At 43.2% G+C, this 22,487-nt stretch overlaps 1 protein-coding gene across 4 annotated transcripts; it reads right to left on the reverse strand.

Annotated features, from left to right (window-relative positions):
- Window positions 1-3,983: 3,983 nt before the first annotated feature.
- On the reverse strand, window positions 3,984-20,710 carry LOC110299803 (uncharacterized). 4 transcript variants are annotated; one of them, XM_085843832.1, is made up of 5 exons: window positions 20,618-20,694; window positions 10,819-10,876; window positions 8,694-8,820; window positions 8,446-8,506; window positions 3,984-6,677 (listed from the first exon to the last, which is right to left on the reverse strand). In XM_085843832.1, the coding sequence occupies exons 2-5, from the start codon at window positions 10,834-10,836 to the stop codon at window positions 5,597-5,599; spliced, it is 1,287 nt and encodes a 428-aa protein (XP_085699958.1). In that variant the 5' UTR covers window positions 10,837-10,876; window positions 20,618-20,694; the 3' UTR covers window positions 3,984-5,596. The 4 variants fall into 4 exon arrangements, with proteins under 4 accessions (XP_085699958.1, XP_021025330.1, XP_029336396.1 ...); XM_021169671.3 differs by lacking the exon at window positions 10,819-10,876 and having other exon boundaries at window positions 20,618-20,710; XM_029480536.2 differs by lacking the exon at window positions 10,819-10,876 and having other exon boundaries at window positions 8,694-8,973; window positions 20,618-20,693.
- Between the last annotated feature and the right edge of the window lie 1,777 nt (window positions 20,711-22,487).

The raw sequence follows: 22,487 nt of genomic DNA on the forward strand, positions 1-22,487 counted from the left end.
CTGACTAAGACAGGAGCCTATCCACAAATCCCTGAAATGGTTCATCAGGAGCTTGTTTTTGTTTGTTTGCTTTTTTGTTGTTGCTGTTTTGTTTTTCGAGATAGGGTTTCTTTGTGCAGTCCTGGCTGTCCTGGAACTCACTTGTTTGACACCAGATAGATTCCCACTGAGATCCCTTTTTGTCGGTAATTGATCCCAAGCGTGGCAGGCAGATATTGCAATCTATGAGTATACTCCTACAGGTAGCCCAATCTGATTAGCATTAGCTTCATATTGACCCTCTCCTAGAAGCATGTTAATAGTCCAATCTGCCTGCCTGCCAGCCAATGTTACCTGCCTCAGTATTCATTATAGCAGCTCTCTTACTGGCTTCATGCCATTCAGAACTCCAAAGTAAGTAATCTCCTCCTGACAAAGTAGCCTTACAAATAGTTTTCCTCATCTTGGGACGTTAGATTTGTCTCCATCACAGTATCCAACAAAGCTTGTGTAAAGGGAGCTGTAGGCCCATACTGTGCCACAGCTGTTTTTAATTCTTTTATCACTTTGAACTCCAATGTCTGAAATTTTCTGACTCTATTGCCCTGCTGGTCAATTATCTCAATCAACTACGGGGAAAGATAGCAAGCACATCAGATGTATCTTGCCCTTTCCCTGATTCACAGCTCTTTCTAGTTGTGATTGAGTATCTCAAAACTCTTGCTTTTTCCTGCACCTGATACATGCTTTAGCTCCTGTAGCTCATTAGTCAACTTAATTTCCAACTCTAATTTACATACTTGCATATCCACATGGGCAGCAGCTCCTGCAGTAGAGGCCATAGGCAGAGCAGGAGGTGTGTAAGGAGGCCAATCCTCACCATATTTGGCAGCCCCTTTTTCTAAATGAGCTTCCTCCTCTGAAGCTAGCTCATCATCAGTGTCTCTGTACTTCTCTGATTTAGAGTTGAGAGAGCCTTTTTCTGAGGAAGCCCTCCCCTCTCTGACAGGCCGTCCTCCTGAAGTTCTTCAAGCGATCCCTGGGAATTAGCTAATGCTTCTGAGGTCTCTTCAATAGCATCTTTTATAAGTGCCCAGAGGCAGAGGGTGATAGAGTCTGTCTGGGTGGTTCTCAGAACTTGTCCAATTTTTTCCCAGGTTTCCTTATCCAAAGTTCTTTCTTCTTGAAACCATGGGCAGCATGAATCTATCTGATCTAAAATGTTTTCTAACAGCTGTCTTTAAACCCTGCTCCTCTCATCTGAAGCATCTCTTTGAGGCTGCAGACAAATGCCTGTTTAGAATTCCCCTATCCCATCTGCACTGCCAACCCCTAGGTGAATTCAGCGCCTGGTCAACACCTCTTCAGCCTAGCCTGTATCCACTTATTGCACCTCCTACAACAGGCTCCAAAAGATGAAATTTATGGCTAGCGCTAGCATTAATGCTTTTGTTGCTTACCATCATGCAGGATTCAATTACTTCTTCTATTTTCTGTGGATCCATCAAGACAGCGTTTCTCAGTTGATTCCCCCCCCCCCCCCGGTGTGCTCAGTCCCCTCATTTGGGTGCCACCTGTAGCTGTCCAGCAGCCAAGGAGAACTGGGTGCCTGAAAGGGGGCTGGAAATGAAAAAGGACGGGTGGGTGAGAGAGGATGAAGCCAAGACAAAGTTTTCTGATTCAAGGCTCAAAGTTTAATATTCAGCTTTGTGTGTTTATATAGGGAAAACCCACAGACCCAACCTTTGTTTCAGCTGGATTCTGTTGCTTTGCTTCAACTGGATTATGTTGTAAAGCAAGCTCGGCAGGCAATCTGCTTCTGTAGGAAACTGCAGGTGATACAAGGTGGAAGACCTCCACCTAGGTGGGAAGACTCCACCCTAGGTCAGCTATGTCAACGGAAGACCAACTGTGACAAACAATTAAGGTCTGTTTAGCCTGCTCAAGGCTGGGGGAAGGGCACAAGGTGTTACAGGAATATCGGGAGAGTGGAAGAAAGGAAATGGGAGATAAAGGTCAAGTCCATCATTTCATTGTGTACATGTATGAAATTATCAGAAATAAAGGAAACATTTATGTCACCCTGCTATTAGGGAAACAGAGACATGTTGGAAGAATGAAATCTTTCTGGTTCTACTAACCAATGATGATGACAATGACAGAAGCTGGTCTGTCCATCTCTCCACAGCTTCAGGGAATCCAGTCAGTGTCATTCCAACACTGACCACTAGAGTGTTCCCTAAAGGTGTCTGGATAGTCAGTGCTCCATTGTGGATGAACAGATTTTGTTTACAACTAAAAATATATATATAAACACACACACATACTGAGGTGTCTGGATATTCAGTGCTCCATTGTGGATGAACAGATTTTTTTGTTTTTTAAAAAAATTACACACACACACCTCCATGATGTGTGTGTGTGGAGGTTAGAGGACAATTTGCAGTATTCAGCTCTTGTCTTTCAGTATGAGTTCAGATATTGAATTCTCTTGGCAGCAAGTGAGCCATCTTGCTGGCTCCTGAATAAAGCTGTCTCCTTCCTGGGTTCTAGCTCTTGTCCTAAGGGAGAGTATTTTCCCCCCTTTTCTGTAACTGTTTTCCTCATCTGAAAAAACGGGTGGGGTGTTTTAGAGCCTTCACAGAGTGCCTTTTCCTGGTGCAGGAGAAGGCCATAGCCCAGGTCAGAAAGTGGGGACAAAGAACCTTGGACTATTCTGGAAGGCTCAAAAATATGCTGCGTATGTCTTACCATTTTATTTTTATTTTTTTATTTTTTGAGACAGGGTTTCTCTGCATAGCCCTGGCTGTCCTGGAACTCACTTTGTAGACCAGGCAGGCCTCGAACTCAGAAATCTGCCTGCCTCTGCCTCCCGAGTGCTGGGATTAAAGGCGTGCGTGCGCCACCACGCCCGGCTTATGTCTTACCATTTTAAAGACGGTGCTGGAGGACTTCATTCAGCTGAAAAACAAGGCTGCACTCCTAATAGGGCCGCTCCCTATGGGGCCAACACTCAAACACATGAATCTATGGAGGCCATACCTAATCAAACCACCCCAGATGTCTTCTACGCGCTGCTCCCCTTCTCTCTGGGTGTCACAGAGATGCAGGGACTGGCAGATGCCCAACATGACCTAGCTTTTATTCCCAAGCTCCCTACAAAAATCATGAAACAGACTCTGAGATTTACTGGGGAACGTTGCAGGTGGGGAGCACAAAAGGCTCCTTCCAAGAGAGGGTGGGAAGGAGTAAACCCAGGGCTACTAAACTACTCAATGACCGACTCTCCAGAGAAAGTCAATTTTCAAAGCAACATCCATGAGCAGAGCTCTACACAGTGGCAGTGTTGGAGCCAGGGATATGCATCTGAGGCAGCATTATAGCTAAGTGAAAGCATTCCCCAGACATGGATGCCAATGGGGCTGGAGAGAGGGTTCAGCACTAGCTCTTACAGAGCGCCTACTTTTGGTTTTCAGCACCCATGTCAGGTGGCATAAAGCCACCTGTAAGTTCAGCTAGAGGGGATCCAATGCTATTTTCTGGCACTTGAACACACATACACGCACTCTCCCCCATTATAACAAACATAACAAACATACTATTTGTGTATAAATGAGTAAACTTTGTGCTGAAAAAGTATAATTTATATTAGAAAAGAAACATGGAATATATTAAAATGATAAAGTACAGCCATAACTATCCAGACAAAATCTGGTACAACTGCAGGCTTTTCCATCTGTGTCCAAATTCCCAATGACTGAGAATAATGATAATGACTTTGATGATTACCTAGGCTATAGGCTTGGGCTTGTTCCCCAACTAGCTTTGGCTTAATTAACCCATTTATTGTATTCTAAGTCCTGCCACATGGCTAGTTCTCGCTCCTCAATTCATGTGACTGTCTCCATCATCTCCTCCTGTACCTGACTCTATCCCAGAATCTACTCTCCCTGCCAGAACTCCCACCTATTTTTTGCCTAAGCTAATAGGCCAACAGCATTTTTATTTTTTATTTTATTTTGGACAGGTGATGCTTCCATACAATACATAAGAGTCTCTACAAACTGGACAATTTTCAAAGTCATTTTTATTTTAAAAAATTAACCACAAAAGTACTTAAAATTATGATTAAATGTCTGCATATTTGAACTATACTTTATTTTACACTTATTGTATACACACTTGCCATGGCATATGTGGAGGTCAGAAGGCAACTTAAAGGAGTTGGTTCTTTCCACCTTTTCTAGGACTTGAACTCAAGTCATCAGGGTAGGCAGCAAACTCCTTAATCCACCAAGCCATCTTGCCAGCTCTTGAAATACATTTCAATTTACTTGTAGGATCTAACTTTGTTAAGATGCAATAAATAAAATTTTGTCAACAAGGAAAAAACACTCCCATTGAATATACACATAGCCTGGGAATCTTGGCAGACAGCTATGGTCCCACTTAGATTGGAGACTGAAACTGGAACCAGGTAGGTTCAGATAAACAGATATTTCAGCATGACTCACACTGCCCTCAATAAATAGATATTAAAACCACCCAGGGGCTGGTGAGATGGCTTAGTGGGTAAGAGTACCCGAATGCTCTTCCAAAGGTCCAGAGTTCAAATCCCAGCAACCACATGGTGGCTCACAACCATCCGTAACGAGATCTGACGCCCTCTTCTGGTGTGTCTGAAGACAGCTACAGTGTACTTACATATAATAAACAAATAAATCTTTAAAAAAAAACACCCAGAAACGATTGCTTAAAACCCATAAACGGGGTTGAAAGATGTAGGAGCTATGGACTGGGAGTGTGCTGCTTGCTGGACAAGGGGGCAGCTGTTTCGTTCTTCAACACACTGAAGCTTTGGCTAAGGGGATTGGGTGGGGAATGCACATGAAGGTGAGAGGGAGAAATGTTGAGTGTCTTGGGGTAGATATAATCAAGGCAGTATGCACATTTGAAATTGTAGACTAACCCCCAAAATACCAACAGAATTATGACTAAGAATCAAAAATCCACAGTATACTGACACATTTAGCACTGAGCAACTGAGAGAAACCACAGGACACTGTCATGTTTCCCATGGTGGCTGGCTTCTAGGCAGCACTGGGACCAACAGGTTTTAATACTTCTTAGGTTCATGAGATTTGGAAACTCATTTCATGGGTTTGAAAACATTTGTTAACTTGGTAAGAATCCAGCTATTTCTTCCCTTTACAGAGTTTGGGTCTGTGGTGGTTTGCATATGTAATAAGGCTGCACCTTTCTTAAGACTTTCTTTCTCACACTGCTAAAATCCAAGGTGAAATGGGAGAGGCCAACAGCCACAGATTTTTCTCTCTTCACCAGGCTTTCCCATGTATGCTAGCAAGGACGGTCAGAAAGCGTTCCCAAGGTCTCTATGTGGAAACCATCTTCAGTCCTCAGAGCTGAAATGCTTCCTGATAGGCTTTCAATTTAGAGTTTTGGCACATCAAACTGTGGCACGTACTGAGACTTTGGCACACATACTGCATTCATAGGCTCGTTTTCCAGTGTGAATTTTTTTGTTTTTTAATGAGGAGCTAGAATGTGTAGAGCTCTTTTATATATTTAAGTTATACTAAAAACTGTCCCTCTCTAATTAACTATGTGTAGTCATGTGTCTCCGAAGACTTTTGGAATATGAGAACACCTTACCACACTCCTTACACTCATAGGACTGTCTTTTGTGTGTTCTCATGTGATTTTGAATGTAACTGGAACAACTAAAGGCTTTCCCACATTCCTTACATTCATAGGGTTTCTCTCCAGTATGAGTAGTCTCATGGTTGCGTAAGGAAGAAATGTATTTAAAGGCTTTCCCACATTGTTTACATTCATAAAGTTTTTCTTCGTTGTGGCTTTTTTTGTGGTTTCGAAGGGAATAGACATAGGGATAAGCTTTCCCACACACTTCACATTTGTAAGGCCAGGCGCCACTGTGAGTCCCTAAATGTCTTCTGGCACAGTGGCCAGAAGTGAATGTCTTTCCGCACTGCATACATTCATAAGGTTTCTCTCCAGTGTGAATTCGCTTGTGTGCTTGAACATGGCTGGAATGTCTGAAGGTTTTCCCACATTGCTTACATTCATAAGGTTTCTCCCCAGTGTGAGTCCTTTTATGCAGTCGAAAAGAACAGTATCTCATGAATGCTTTCCCGCAGTGTTTACATTCATAAAGTTTTTCTGTTGTATGAAGCCTTTTATGCATATCTAGAGAACTGGCAGTCCAGAACATTCTTCCACATTCCTTACATTCAGGTATCTCTCCAGAGTGAATTGTTTTATGTTCCCTAAGGGCAACAGCATTAGGGAATGCTTCTCTACATACCATGCATTTATGCCTGTCTACACTGTGAGTTAGCATATGCCTTTCAGCACAGTGCCGGTAACTGAAGGCTTTCTCACAATACTTACATTTATATGGTTTCCCTCCAGCGTGGGTCTTTTTATGTTTTTTAAGGGAGCCAAGGCACGTAAAGGCTTTATCACATACTTTACATTCATAGTATTTCTTTACATATTTCTGATAGTCACATGGTCTGTATTTAGAGCTGGATGTAGTGTGCCTCTTCAGGGATGACTGACTGGCAGTGTGACATTCAGGAAGCTTTGGCTGGGCAACCGTTTCTCCACATGGGTCATTGTTTTTAAGTTCACAGTCTCTCTTTACCAATTGGACTCTGTAAAAATTGAGAAATACAACCTTAAGAGTTTGCTTATTAATGATTTTATATTTGTGAGTAGATATTAGATTTACATTGGGACCATTCACAAGGCAGTGTGGCTTTTATGCTTTGAAGGGTGGGCAGATGAGGAAGCCCAGAGTGAATATGTAAGGAGGGGATAACATTCTAAGTGAGTGTATGTGCTGATATGGGCATGGCTGTCTGACTAATAAGAATAGCAATGCCGTGCTCTGTCTGAATGCGAATGTTGACTGTCTGTACAAGTGTTTACAGATAACTGACCAGTGTGTGTAAAGACTAGCGACTGTAGCCTGGACTGCTACCTCCAGAGACTAGCTCTGTGGTGTACATAACAGAAGTGCTCAGGTTCTAGTTGTTGCACAGATGGTGCCACTCCATCAGAGTGCATGCGGCCCACCCACCTCCAGCTTTCCTTTACATAGCTATCCTTTCCTCACTTCCCTGCAGCCCCATCAGAGCTCCTGGGCAGAGCCATGTAGGGCATGCTACTGAAGAGAAGTTTTAACGTAAGTGGATTTAAGGGTCTGAAAGACAGCTAGACCACAGCTACTATTATTACTTTTTAAGATTTAGGTGTGTGTGTGTGTGTGTGTGTGTGTGTGTGTTTTAAATGATGTGCATGTGTTAGTTTGAGTGAGAATGAGTACCACAGGCTCACGTATTTGAATGACTGGTCACTAGTTGGTGCACTGTTTAGGAAGGATTGGGTGTGACTTTGTTGGAGGCATCTACTTCGAGTAGGGAGGGGGCTTTGAAGTTTCAAAGCCTGTGCCAGACTCAGCCTTCCTTTCTCTACCATGTACCTGTGGATCAGACATAAGCTTTCAGCTACTGCTTTCTGCACCATGCCTATCTGATGCCTGCTGAGCTCCCCACAGTGAGGTCATGTATTCATCCTGTAAAACTAAAGCAAGCCCTCAAGTAGACGTTTTCTTTTTTTAATCAGTTCTTTGATTGTGGTATCTTCATAGCCATAAAATGTAACTAAGGCAGCAGTTGGTACCAGGAACAGGCACTGCTGTGACAAATCTGACTCTGGATTAGGAAAGTGGTTGAAGGCTGTAAGTAGGGCTTATGACCATCCTAGTAGGAGGTTGGAAGACAACTGAGAGAAAGTGGACGATGGAGGACCAGCTCAAGAGGTTTCAGACAAAACAGAAACTAAGCCAGAGATCATTTTAGTGATATTTTGGCAAAGAATATGTCTCTTTACAGTAAGTGAAAAGTAAGTCAGTGTATATGTGTCTGTACATGTGTGTGCACATGCAACAAAGGCCACAAGAGGATGCTGTGAGCTCTGAAACTGGAGGCAATTGTTAACTGCCTGATGTGCGTGCTGGGGACCAAACTTGGGCACTCTTTAAAAGCAGCAAGTACCAATGAGCTATCTCTAGCTACAATGGCTAGTACTGAAACAGTATTTATCTGAATTATCTTAAATCTTTTATACTTAAAGACTTCAAGGGATCAAAATATCTTAAGAAATCTTTTATATTTAAAGCCTTCAGGGATCAAAATTAGGTTGCCAGGTTTGCATGGTATCTTGCCCCAGCTGGAATGTTGTTCCTACATAAAGTATTCTGTAGACCTCAAATATCCACAGCACATATAAGCATTCATTTTCAGAGCTTAGCGTTTAAAACAAGCAAAAAAGGTCTGATTTTGTGCTATTTTTAATATTTTCCTGATATCCAATGATTCTCTTGTGGGACACAGCTACCTCTTAGAGGGTATTCATTACCTCAAATTTCTCTCTAGACTTCTGAAATAAGCTTCCAAATCCCAGCATTCCCAGTTTATGCCTAAAATACAGATACAGAACAATTTAAAAAAAATCAATGAACAAGAAAAAAAAGTATAACAAGATCATTAGATGTTTAGTGCAACCATTAGATGTTTAGAGGCCAACCCTGACTGACCATGGTGCACCCATCTTCATTCCAAATCAGCACTTAGCAACAGTGAGTGAAGCCAGGGTATCAGGCTCACCTACAGAAGTCAAATTCCTATAGGTTTCCTGCATCACATCTCCATAGAGAATCTTCTGGGAAGGATCCAGCAAAGCCCACTCTTCTTGGGTAAAGCGCACAGCCACGTCCTCAAAGGTCACCGAGGCCTGAAACATCCCATACGTTACTACAGATAAGGAGACTGGCAGCAGCTGATATTTCTTCTCCATTGATATCAGGCTTAGAAGATAACGCTGACTTCAGTCAGTTCCAGGACCAGGTAATCAGATGCACTGTCTGCACTTTCTCCCATACTGCAACTGTGATTTTAAGCAACAAATAGATTTCTGTTGCTGTGATAACTCTGACCAAAAGAAACTTAGGTGAGGAAAGAATGTACATGGTTCGAATGAAAATGGAGATGTGTCAACTAGGAAAGCATTCACTTGGGGACTTGGTTACAGTTCCAGAGGAGTCGTCCACAGCCATCACTTGGAAAGCCTATGCCAGTACCAGTGTGCTCTGCTTCACACTTGTGGATAAATGTAAGCTTTCAGCTACTACTCCAGTGTTATGTCTGCCTGCCTGGCTGCTTGCCACCATGCTCCCTGAAACCATGGCCATGGACTCTCTGAAACTGTAACCATGTTCCCAATTAATCTCTGTAAGTTGCCTTGCTCATGGTATCTCTTCACAGTAACAGAAAAGTAACTAAGATGGTTTATTTGGCTTACATTTCCAGGTCACAGTCCATCAGTGAGGGAACCTGCACACAGACTGAAGCAGGGATTTGGAACAGAAACCACAGAGGAACAGTGTTGGCTCACTTGTGAAGGCTCATACTCAGCTAGCATTTTTACATAGCCTAGGACTATTTCTCCAGGGAATGTTATTGTCCACAGTAACAATTGGGGCCTCCTATATCAATTACCAACCAAGACAATTGCTCACAGACATGACCACATGCCAGTCTCATCTGAGCAATCCCTCAATTGAGACTCTCTTTCAGATGACTCCATACTGTAGCAAGTTGACAGTCAAAGCTGAGAAGAACAGGTACACAGAAGGCAATGATGTATACAGTATGTACTGGTAACACAGAAGCAGAGGTCAGAGGATGCAGGGAACCATGGAGTTGGTCTAGTCTAGTTGCACTAAGAAGCATGTATCATAAGTTTTTCAGGTTCCAGTCCATGGTTCCTGGGGTACAATGTGCCTTCTAGTTCCTGAGAGAGAGACATACATACTCCCTCAAGCACTGAAACATTCAGGCCAGTTTGTGTTTCTCTGTATGTTCCCTTGGAAGTCAAAGTATAAAAAGTCTGAGGGCTCTCAATAAAATTGTCACAGCCTCAATGTTGCTGTGACCCTTCTAATCAGCCTGGCTTAATTCCTCAAGACAGTATCATGTGACCTTGGCCTTGTAAGTAAGCATGAATGATTACAAGAGTACAATTCACAGGAAGCAGTTCTGTCCTTTTACCACGAGGGTCTCAGGGATCAAACTGAGATGCTAAGGCTTGGCAACAAGCACCTTTGTCTGCCTGGACATCCACCTGGACCTTAACATCTACACAGGGGCTGCAGAACTTGACCTAATACAAAGCTATTGTCTAGGGTGCTGAAGGAGTTAATACAAATTCCCAAGACAGTCCCCGAGCATCTCTGATGGCATCTGAGATGGCTCAGTGGGTGATTGCTACCAAGCCTCGTGACCTAAGCTCAATCCCTCAAGGACACATGGTAGAAGGAGAGAAATGACTCCTGTAAATTGTTCACTGACCTCCACACAAATGGTATGGCTAACTCCCCCAAACAAATGCACCTTTTAATAAATAACAATGCATTAGCGCTACACAACCACTATGAGATTAAGTTTTAAGTATTGCCACCATGGAAAGTTATACATATGAATTAATGTATTAACTATTCTATAGTGTATACATATTCCCAAGTATGCTTTAGCTTATAACTATATTCAAGTGTCAGTTCAATGTTATACAAACAGCCTCCATCTCTTGGCCTACCACTTGATCTCAAAATTATAGAAATACTTTAAAATATGACTACAAAACAAGAAGAAGAGGTAGCTCTTGAATAAGAACACTTGATGCACTTGCAGAGGACCCAAGTTCAGCCCCCAGCATCCATTTCAGGTAATTTACAGCCACTTGTAACTCCATTCCAGGGGATCCAATGCCCTCTTCTGCCCTCCAAGGCCACCTGTATACACATAGCACATAGAAACAAATAAAAGCCAATCATTTCAAAGGTGATAAGCTCCTTCATGATCCTGCAGCTGTGGCTCTCCCACCATGATGAACTGGAAATTGGAACTGAGCTGAAATAAACCCCCTTTCCTTAAAAAAAAAAATTGCAAGGAGAAACATGTACTTCTAGCACTAACTGAAAGGAGGATGGACTACCTAAATTAACTGCAGACTAAGTATGCAGAAGCTTGAGGAAAACTACAAGAGATGAAACAATGCTAAGGCAGTTAGCTGTCCATGAAATTGCAAACCCTTAGGGGTACGTTTCAAAACCGGGTTATTTTAACAACACAGCCGAGTGGTGGGTAACAGTGGACGGGGATGGCTCTGCTCCTAAGAGCACTTGCTGTTTTTCCAGAGGACGCAAGGCAATTTGCAGTGTTCAGACTGGGTGGGTCACAACCTCTTATAATTCCACCTCCAAAGTATCTAGCATCCTTTTCTGGCCTTCCTAGGCAATGCACTTATATATAAAACAGACACAGACACAGACACACGCGTGCTGACTAAAACAAAAGTTCTACAGAGGAAATTCACCCAGGAAAGCAGCTGGTGTCACTTTCAGTTCACAAGGGAGCCCATATTCTGAAGGTTAGATGCATTTCTTGTCTGGCCCCACTGGTACCTGGAACCCCACTGAAAGGGTCATGAGAGTAAGCCTGGGGACTTGGTGCTACCACAGATGAACCTGAGGCAGGTGAGAGGTCTCAGCAGGTAAAGCTGCTTATCACTGTCACTCCCCGCCCCCTGCAGACATCAAATTAAAGGTATAGGTGGGTGGAGAGATAGCTCAGCAGTTAAAAGCACTTGTTCTTTTAGGTAACCTGGGTTCGATTCCCAGAACCCATGTGGTGGCTCACCACTACCTCTAGCTCCAGGGGATCCATTGCTCTTCAGAACTCTGTGAGATTTAGGCATGCACCTGGTGTATGTACATGCATGCATACAGACCAAACACATAAAATAGAGATATAAGTCTTAAAGAGATAGAAAAGAAGGAAAGGATGGAAGGCAGGAGGGGGAAAGAGAGGAGGAAGGAGGGGAGGGAAACTGGCTGGAGAGATGTTTAGCAGTTAGCATTCAGACCTCTTGCAAAGGACCTATGTTTGGTTTCTGGCAACCATGTGGCAGCTCACGACTATCTTTAAGTGCGATTCCAGAGGATCTGATGTGCTATTCTGGCCTTGGGAGACACCAGGCATGTACATGATGCCTATACATACATGCAGACCAACATTCATACACATAAGAAGAAAGGGGATAGATAGAGAGATGGTTCAGCAGTTGAGAGCACTCTTGTAGAGGACCCAGGTCAGTTCCCAGCACTCATAACAGGTGCCTCACAACTGCCTGTAATTTTAGCTCTAAGGGTTCTAACACCCTCTTCTAGACTCTGTGGGTACCTCTGAACTTGGTTTTTCCTATAAAAAGCCTTCCATAAGAACAGATTGGTACAATTAGGCTCTGGAGTCCTTTTTTGTGGTCTTGATCGATCAGGGTGTGTGTTCGATAAACTATTTTTGCTTAACTGAGATCTGTATGTATATGGTTTGTGTGCCGATTCCTGAACCCTAACAGCAACCACCAGTAACTCCAATTCCAGGGGATCCAATGTCCTCTTTTGGCCTGTTGGTACCGGTGTGCAAGTATGCACACAAGCACAACCAGTATGTGTGTAGCTGACTTACTTCAGTGCAGGCTTCCCTTCCTCCATGCCTTTCAAGTAAGGTCAAGACCTCCATTCATCACTTTATTTTCATATTTATTGTTGTTGTTTTGAGACAGGGTTTCTCGGTGTAGCCCTGGCTGTCCTCGAACTTGGAGACTGACTCTCTGCACTCACCCTCCCTCCTCCCCCAGTGCTTGGATTAAAGGCTTGTACTACCACTGCCCAGCTTATCTATCTATCTATCTATCTATCTATCTATCTATCTATCTATCTATCTATCATCTTGTTGTTATTGAGACAATTTCCATGTAACTCAGACTGGTCCTAAGCAGCCTAAGGGCGGCCTTGGACTCCTGACCCTCCTGCTTCTACTTCCTAGTAGTGAGATCACACTCAGGCCATGCCTTTCCCCTGTGTTTTGCTGGCCAAGGTCTCATGTAACCCAGGGTGCCCTTGAACTTCATCTGCTGGCCTCTGCTTCCCCAGTGCTGGGGACTCAGGGACACACCACCATTCCTGGCTTAATAGGAATAAATTTGCTTTCTTCAATGTGCTCTTCCCCTTTTACTTTAACAAACTTTACATGTATGGGTGTTTTGCCTGCACATATGCTCTATGTGTCATATGCATGCTTGGTACCTGCAGATGCCAGAAAGAGTTACAAACAGTTGTGAGCCACCATGTATCAATGTGTAATTTGAAGATGGTGCCTTATGTAGCTAATGCTGAGTCTGGTCTTGAATTCTTGATCTTTCTGCCTTTACTTCCCAAAGTGCTGGGATCATAGACCTAAGCTACCATGCCTGCCACTCACATACAAAAGAAGACAAGGAGAGACTGGAGAGAAGAGCTGGCTCATCAGATAAGAGCATTTACAGCTCTTACAGATCCCAGCTCCCACCCCGAGTGGTTTAAAACTGTCTCTAATGCCAGATCCAAGGGAATCTGACACCCTTGGCCTCTACAGGCACTTGCACTCATGTGCACAGAGAGACATACAAACTCACACACATACACATAATTACAATAAAATAATGACAGCATGGATGTGAAGGGATTTCTTGAGGAGAAGAGGGATGGGTAGAAGAGGGTGACTATAAGGATGGAGTGGGAGAGTTGCCTCAGGAGGTAGGAGGACTTCTGCTGCGTAATTATTGGAACAGGAGTTTGGACCCAACAAAAGCTAAACAAGAAAATGTTTCTTAAATTCCGGTCTGCACCTCCACTGGAACCTGTGGCATATAGGTGAGATGGCTTCCCTCCCCCTGGCCTCCACAGGCTACCCGTTTCTCAGGAGGTCTGCCATAACCAGGAACACAAGGACACAGGGCACAGGAAGACTGCCCTAACCAAAGACAGCACTACCTACCTCTCAGGAGGTCTGCTCCAGTCCAAACCACCCAGGCCAATTAACTCCAGAGATAACCAGATGGCAAAAGGCAAGTACAAGAATATAATTTGGCACTATCAGAACCCAGTTCTCCTACTAAAGCAAGCCCTGGATACCCTAACACATTTGAAGAGCATGATTCTGACCTAAAAATCTCATCTCATGAAGATGATAGACACCTTTAAGGAAGATATGAATAACTCTCTTAAAGAAATACAGGAAAACACAGGCAAACAGATAGAAGACCTTAAAAAGGAAACAAATAAATCCCTTAAAAAATACAGGAAAATATAGTTAAACTGATGAAAGAATTGAACAAAACTGTCTGATACCTAAAAAATAGAAATAGAAACAATAAAGAAATCACAAATGGAGGCAACCCTGGAGATGGAAAATCTACGAAAGAGATCAGGAGTTACAGATGTAAGCATCACAACAGAATATAAGAGATAGAAGAGAGAATCTCAGGCATAGAAGATACCATAGAAGATATTGACACAATTGTCAAAGAAAATACAAAGTCCAAAAAACACGTAACTCAAAACATCCAGGAAATTCAGGACATGATGAAAAGATCAAACCTAAGAATAATAGGAGCAGAAGAGGTTGAAGATTCCCAGCTTAAAGGGCCAGAAAACATCTTCAACAAAACCATATAAGAAAACTTCCCTAACCTAAAGAGAGGGCCATAAACATAAAAGAAGCCTACAGAACACCAAACAGATTGGACCAGAAAAGAAAATCCTCTTGCCATATAATAATAAAACCACTAAATGTACAGAACAAAGAAAGAATATTAAAATCTGTAAGGGAAAAAGGCCAAGTAAAATATAAAGACAGATCTATCAGAATCACACAGGACTTCTTTTTTTTATATTGGATATTTTATTATTAACATTTCAAATGTGATCCCCTTTCCCAGTTTATCCTCCAGAACTCCCTATACCATACACCCTCCCCCTGCTTCTATGAGAGTGCTACCCCACCCACCCACCAACTCCCACCTCACTGCCCTGGCATTCCCCTACACTGGGGAATCGAGCCTTCACAGGACCAAGGGTCTCTCTCTCCTCCCACTGAGGCCAGACAATGCCATCCTCTGCTACATATGTGGCTAGAGCCATGGGTCACTCCATGTGTACTCTTTGGTTAGTATTTTAGTCCCTGGGAGCTCTGGGGGGTCTGGTTGGTTGATATTGTTGTTCTTTCTATGGGGTTGCAAACCTCTTCAGCTCCTTTAGCCCTTTCTCTAACTCCTCCACTGGGGTCTCCATGCTCAGTCCAGTGGTTGGTTGTGCCTGGTGGTCTGGTTGGTCTGCCCCTGTATTTGTCAGGTTCTGGCAGAACCTCTCAGGAGACAGTTATAACAGGCTCCTGTCAACAAGCACTTCTTTGCATCTGCAATAGTGTCTGAGTTTGGTATATGGGATGGATCCCCAGGTGGGGCAGTCTCTGGATGGCCTTTCCTTCAGTCTCTGCTCCACATTTTGTCCCCATATTTCCTGTAGACAGGAGCAATTCTGGGTTAAAAATTTGGAGATGAGTGGGTGGCCCCATCCCCCAGTTGGGGGCCTTGACTAACCTCTGGATATGGTCTCTACAGGTTCTCCCTCACCAGACTTCTAAAGAGAGATGCTAAAAGCCAGAAGATCTGGGACAGATGTCATGCAGACCCTAAGAGATGACATATGCCAGCCCAGGGTATTATATCCAGGAAAACTCTCAGTCAAAGATGGAGAAACCAAGATATTCCATGACAAAACCAAATTTAAACAATATCTTTCTACTAATCCAGCCATACACCAGACACTAGAAGGAAAACTTTAACATAAGGAGGGTAATTACACCCAAGGAAACACAAGAAATTAATCATTTCACAACAACAAAAAAAAAAAGAAAACTCACACACCCATAATATCACCTCCAACACCAAAAATAATAGGAACTAACCATCACTGGTCTTTAATATCTCTCAACAGTAATGGACTCAATTCTCCAATAAAGAGACACAGGATAACAGACTGGATATGCAAACAGGATTCATTATTTTGCTGCATCAAGAAAAACATTTCTGCCATAAAGACAGACACTACCTCAAAGTAAAAGCCTGGAAAAAAGTTTTCCAAGAAATGTTCCCAAGAAACAAGCTGGAGTTGCCATTTTAATATCCAATAAAATAGCCTTGAACCAAAAGAGATAAGGAAGGACACTTCATATTCAAAGTAAAAATCCACCAAGATGAACCCTCAACTCTGAACATCTAGGCCGACAAATGCAAGGGCACTCACAGTCATAAAAGAAACTTTACTAAAGCTCAAAACACACATTGAACCTCACACAATAATAGTGGGGGATTTCAACAACCCACTCTCACCAATGGAGAGATCACTGAAACAGAAACTAAACAGAGAAACTTCAGTGAAACTAACAGAAGTTATGAACCAAATGGATTTAACAGATATCTACAGAACAGTCCACCCCAAAACAAAAGAATACACCACCTTCTCTGCACCTCATGGAGCCTTTTCTAAAACTGACCATATAATTGGACACAAAACAAGCCTCAACAGATACAAGAAGATTGAAATAATCCCATGCATCCTATCAGATCACCATGGACTTAGGCTGGATCTCAATTACAACAAGAACAACAGAAAGCCCTCAAATGCGTGGAAACTGAACAACTTCCTACTAAAACTCTGGGTCAGGGAAGAAATAAAGAAAGACTCTCTAGAAATTAATGAAGGTGAAGGCACAGCATATCCAAACTCATGGAACACAATGAAAACAGCGCTAAGAGGAAAATTCATAGTACTAAGCACCTACCTAAAGAAATTGGGAAGATCCTATACTAGCAACTTAACAGCACACCTGAAAGTCCTAGAACAAAAAGAAGCAAGCACACCCAAGAGGAGGAGAAGGCAGGAAACAGCCAAACTCAGAGCTGAAGTTAACCAATTAGAAACAAAGAAAATACAAAGAATCAACAAAACTGCTTCTTGGAAATGATGATTTTCTAGACAGATATTATACACACCAAGGTTAAATCAAGATCAGGTAAACTATCTAAACAATCCCACAACCCCTAAGGAAATAGAAGTCATTAAGAACCTCCCAACAAAAAAAAGTCCAGGACCAGATGGTATTAGTACAGAATTCTACCAGAACTTCAAAGAAGAGCTAATACCAATACTCCTCAAACTATTCCACAAACTAGAAACAGAAGAAACACTACCTAAATCATTCTATGAAGCCACAATTACTCTGATACTTAAACTACACAAAGACCCAACAAAGGAAGAGACTTTCAGACTAATTTCACTTATGAATATTGATGCAAAAATACTCAATAAAATTCTAGCAAACTGAACTCAAGAACACATCAAAAAAATGATTATTCACCATGCTCAAGTAGGCTTCATCCTAGGGATGCAGGGATAGTTCAATATAAAAAGAAAATCCGGGGGCTGGTGAGATGGCTCAGTGGGTAAGAGCACCCGACTGCTCTTCCGAAGGTCCAGAGTTCAAATCCCAGCAACCACATGGTGGCTCACAACCATCTACAACGAGATCTGGCGCCCTCTTCTGGAGTGTCTGAAGACAGCTACAGTGTACTTACATATAATAAATAAATAAATCAAAAAAAAAAAAAAAAAAGAAAATCCATGAATGTAATCCACTATATAAACAAACTCAAAGAAAATAATTGCATGATCATCTCATGAGATGCTGAAAAAGCCTTTGACAAAATACAACACCCCTTCATGTTTAAAGTCTTGGAGAGATCAGGAATTCATTGCACATACCTAGACATAATAAAAGCAATATACAGCAAACCAACAGCCAACATCAAATTAAATGGAGAGAAACTTGAAGCAAGCCCACTAAAATCAGGGAAAAGGATGGCCACTCTCCCCCTATCTATTCAATATAGTACTTGAAATTCTAGCTAGAGCAATTAGAAAACAAAAGGATATCAAGGGGATACAAATTGGAAAGGAAGAAGTCAAAGTTTCACTATTTGTGAATGATATGATAGCATACATATGTGACCCCCAAAATCTACCAGAGAATTTCTATACTGATAACCAACTTCGGCAAAGTGGCTAGATATAAAATTAACTCTAACAAATCAGCAGCAGTTCTTTATACAAACAGGCTGAGGAAGAAATTAGGGAAACAACATCCTTCACAATAGCCAAAATAATAAAAAATATCTTGGTGTAACTCTAACCAAGCAAGTATAAATTCTTGCTTGTAGGACAAGATCTTCAAGTTCCTGAAGAAAGAAATTGAAGACTCAGAAGATGGAAAGAGCTTCCATGCTCATGGATCAGTAGGATTAACATAGTGAAAATGGCCATCTTATCAAAAGTAATCTACACGTATAATGTATTGCTCCATCAAACTTCAATACAATTCTTCAGACATGGAAAGAGTAATTCTCAACTTCATATGGAAAACCAAAAAACCCAGGATAGCCAAAACAATTCTCAACAATTAAAGAACTCCTAGGGGAATCACTACCCCTGACCTCAAGCTGTACTATAGAGCAATAGTGATAAAAACCACATGGTGCTTGTACAGAGAAAGACAGGCCAATCAATGGGATAGAACTGAAGAATCAGAAATAAACCCACATACCTACGGTCACCTGATCTTTAACAAAGAAGCCAAAACCAAACAGTGGAAAAAGGAAAGCACATTATCAAATGGTGCTGGTCTAACTGGTGGTGTGCACATAGAAAAATGCAAATAGACTCATATTTATCACCTTACACAAAGCTCAAGTCCAAGTGTATCAAGGACCTCCACATAAAACCCAAATCATTGAATCTAATAGAAGAGAAAGTGGGAAATAGACTCAAACACATTGGCACAGGGGGAAATTTCCTGAACCGCACACCAATGGCTCAGACTCTAAGAATAACAATTGACAAATTCGACCTCATGAATCTAAAAAGCGCCGGGCGTGGTGGCACACTTTAATCCCAGCACTTGGGAGGCAGAGGCAGGGGGATTTCTGAGTTTTCCCAATCTGTAGGTTGCTGATTTGTCCTATTGACAGTGTCCTTTGCCTTATAGAAGCTGTTTAGATTCATTATGTTTTGGGGTTTTTTTTTTGTTGTTTTTTGAGACACGGTTTCTCTGTGTAGCCCCGGCTGTCCTGGAACTTACTCTGTAGATCAGGCTGGCCTCAAAATCAGTATCTGTCTGCTTCTGCCTCTTTAGTGCTAGGATTAAAGGCCTCCACCACCACTCACGTAACTATTTCCACAATGGGACATAGAGGGTTGTTTGGGGGTTCCAGTCATGGCCACTCAATAAACTATGCCTGTCTTCCTTGTTGAGGCAAGCGAGAGCTGTGTTTTTTCTGCTAATATGCTCTGTATTATTTATCCTTCCATTGCTCTCAAGGTGTCACTTCTGTTGTGGGACTGGGTCCTTGTTTCTGCCCACAAGCAGGACAGCTGCTACAGGGTCCAGACACAAGTTAAGAAGTAGTACTGGTCAGCTGGGGGTTACAGTGGGCCTCTCACCCTCACCTCTTCTGTTTGTGGTGTACCAGGAAAAGGAGAAACCTACAGTAACTTAAGGGAAATTTTTCCAAGATGATGTGATTTTTGTTGTTGTTGTTGGGGACAAACGCTCATATATATGTTGCTTTTCTCGAATCCTAGAAACACATGGTCCCACCAGGTTTGTGCCCTTCCCCCAGCCTCGAGCAGGCTAAGTCAGACGTTGTTGGCCACTGCTGGCTAGCCCACCTGGGGTGGAGTCTTCTGACGTAGGAGAAGCTTCAGCTGCAGCTTCCTGCAAGAAGCCACTACCAGCTGAGCCTGTTTTCCTGATGAGATCCTGGCAAAGTGGGGGATGGGTTTCCTCCCTTTAAAAATCAGACTCAAGATTTAAACACTGGGCCTTGCTCAGAAACTCTGTCTTTATTTCATTCCTCTCTCGTCTGTCCTTCCCATCCAGCCCCAGCTTTCTTCTCAGGAACCCAGTTCTCCGCGGCCGGTGGTTGTGAATATTCACATAGGAAATGCATCTTTATAAAAGGTAGTAAAGGAAAAAGAAAGAAGGGGCTGGTGGGATGGTTCAGCTGAAAAGGCGCTTACTGCCAAGCCTTAGACTTGGCGTTCTCCAGGTTCCACAAAGTGGAAGGAGAGGCCAGACTCTACTGCCCCATGGGCCCCACCTCGATAAATAAGTGTAAATTTAAAACATCAAAAAGAACACAAGCCGGGAGTGGTGGCACACGCCTTTAATCCCAGCACTCGGGAGGCAGAGGCAGGTGGATTTCTGAGTTCCAGGCCAGCCTGGTCTACAGAGTGAGTTCCAGGACAGCCAGGGCTACACAGAGAAACCCTGTCTCAAAAAAACAAAAAAACAACAACAAAACCAGCCCAAAGAGGAAATTAACTCCGTGGGGACCCTCCGTAGTCCTTTCCATTTTACCCCTGAACACAAGCATACATGATGATTCCCCTTTTACATTGCGGTTCGGCTGTGGGCTCTGGAAAAGGGCACCAGAATCGGTTTGCAAACTCCCGGCAAGTTCCGAGCTTCCGACTGCGCAGAGCCCGCCACTCCTCTGCCCTCCGCTCCCACCCGCGTCTCCGAGATGCACTCACCATGGTGCACTCTCGTCTTGCCTGAGCAGCACTGTGCCGGGTGTCACTGCCGCGTACCATGCGCATTGCTAAGCTGCCAAGGACAGCGCCGAAAATGGCGGCGCCCGGTTTACGAGAGGCTGCCCGCTGCTGATTGGACGGCTCTGCTATGCGCGATTCCGATTGGCTCCGGAGTCCCTGATAGACAGGACCAGCGACCCATCGCCTTCAGTATAGTCCGGAAACTGCTGCTCAGGGCTGGGGTTCGCAGAGGCACTCCACAGCAGGCTCAGGTCTGGCTGGGCTTGTGCGCTTGGTTGAAGGTAAACGAGTGAGTTAGAGTTGCGGGCTAATCCTAGACTGTTTAGTGAGAGGTTAACCTGGGCTGCAGGAGACCTTGTTTACAAAAAGGACACAAGAAAAGCCAGATTTATTCGTGGAAAATTGGGTGTGATGACACAACCTGCCATCCCAGCATAGGGGAGATGGAGGGAAGAGGATTTGGAGTTCAAGGCCGGCTACTATAAAACTTGTTGTGGGGCTAGCCAATGTAAAGCTTTCTAAATCTAAGGCCAGATGATAGGACAAGGCCAGGGTCAGACTTGACAAGATCCGGGTTGTGGCCAGAGCAGCGAGGAAGACCCTCACCTCCAACCCCTCCGTCCCTTCTGTAACCCCACCCCACCCCCACAACCCAGGGCTGTGGTTATCATTTCTAAGGCCACTGTGTGCTTGGTCTGTGATGTATTTCAGATATCCTGTGTTCCTTTTGTGTAGCATTACTGATAAGGTTCCCTGTTCAATTGGGACTGGTAGAGGTGACTTGGAAATAATTAGAAAGTAGATAGGCAACTACAGAAGCGAAATTGTTCTTTAATCAGAATGTTGTGGGATATTAGCCAGAGAAGATTGCTTGGACATGGTTTAAGCCAACAGAATGGCTTTATTAACTGGTTGGCAACTACACTGGATGTTAAGGATCCTATTGTAGTACTGAGGGCTTTTCTCAGGGTGAGCTTTTAAACACGAAAACCATATTCCAGGTCAACATGCTTCAGTTAACAAGATCAATGAGTCAGAAGCAAAACTATAGAAGCCAAAAACCAAGGTTTGTACATTTAGAGACTTTCCCAGAACTATAGGCTTTGATTGGCAGGTGGTGCTGTCTATGTGCTGAGTTTTACAGACCCAAATGTCAACTCCATCACGAAGTCAGTGGTCTCCATGCTCCTAAGGTCTGGGGCTTGTTCTAAGAACATCTGAAGGGCAGCAGTCTCCCTGAGGAGTGGAAACTGCAGAGATAACACCAGGCCCAGTCTTTAAGGCTATGGTTGGCCCTTTCCCCCAACCCTGTCCTGCAGATGAGACCTCCTTCCTGAGCTTCACCCCTGGCTTTAGTTTCAGGTACTGAGTCTCCTCAGGCGATCAAGTGTGATGATGACCTACTTATCGGTTGGTCTTCTCTTGGTCCTCTCTGAGTCTTGGGGTTGCCCTTGACAGATGCAACTGTGATCTCTTGCTCATCTATGGGGATGGTGTCATTCATACCCTCTCATTTCCCCTGGGGATACCTTTTAGAAAAATCTCTACTGAAGCTGTCTTTGCTAATTTGTAGGTTCTTCTTTCTTCCACTCCTTTACATACGATTTTTTTTCACCCTATCAACCCCCTAACACTAGGTAGAGAGAGAAAAGGATATAAGGGAAAGGGGGCAACATTATCTCTAGGCTACTTCCGGCTAATAAGGGGCATTGAGTTCCTTGGGGACAAGTTTGCCCTCAGGATAGCCAATTTCTTCCTCATCTTGTTTCTTCTTTGTGCATGACTACTTAACAAACCATGGCTAAAACTCCTGAAAAGACTCTTTTCCAAGAAAGGGCAAATGAAAGTA

The sequence above is a fragment of the Mus caroli genome, unplaced genomic scaffold, assembly GCF_978045245.1.
Source record: "Mus caroli unplaced genomic scaffold, Mus_caroli_1 scaffold_10, whole genome shotgun sequence".
NCBI classification, from domain to species: Eukaryota; Metazoa; Chordata; class Mammalia; order Rodentia; family Muridae; genus Mus; species Mus caroli.

Bases quoted from the DNA above. Each gene is read 5' to 3' on its own strand.
- LOC110299803 (XM_021169671.3), bottom strand. From the start codon at position 20,683: ATGCGCATGGTACGCGGCAGTGACACCCGGCACAGTGCTGCTCAGGCA. The intron at 8,821-20,617 runs GTGAGTGCATCT...GGGATGTTTCAG, and splicing joins CAAGACGAGAGTGCACCATG to GCCTCGGTGACCTTTGAGGA. The intron at 8,507-8,693 runs GTGAGCCTGATA...TCTGTATTTTAG, and splicing joins TAGGAATTTGACTTCTGTAG to GCATAAACTGGGAATGCTGG.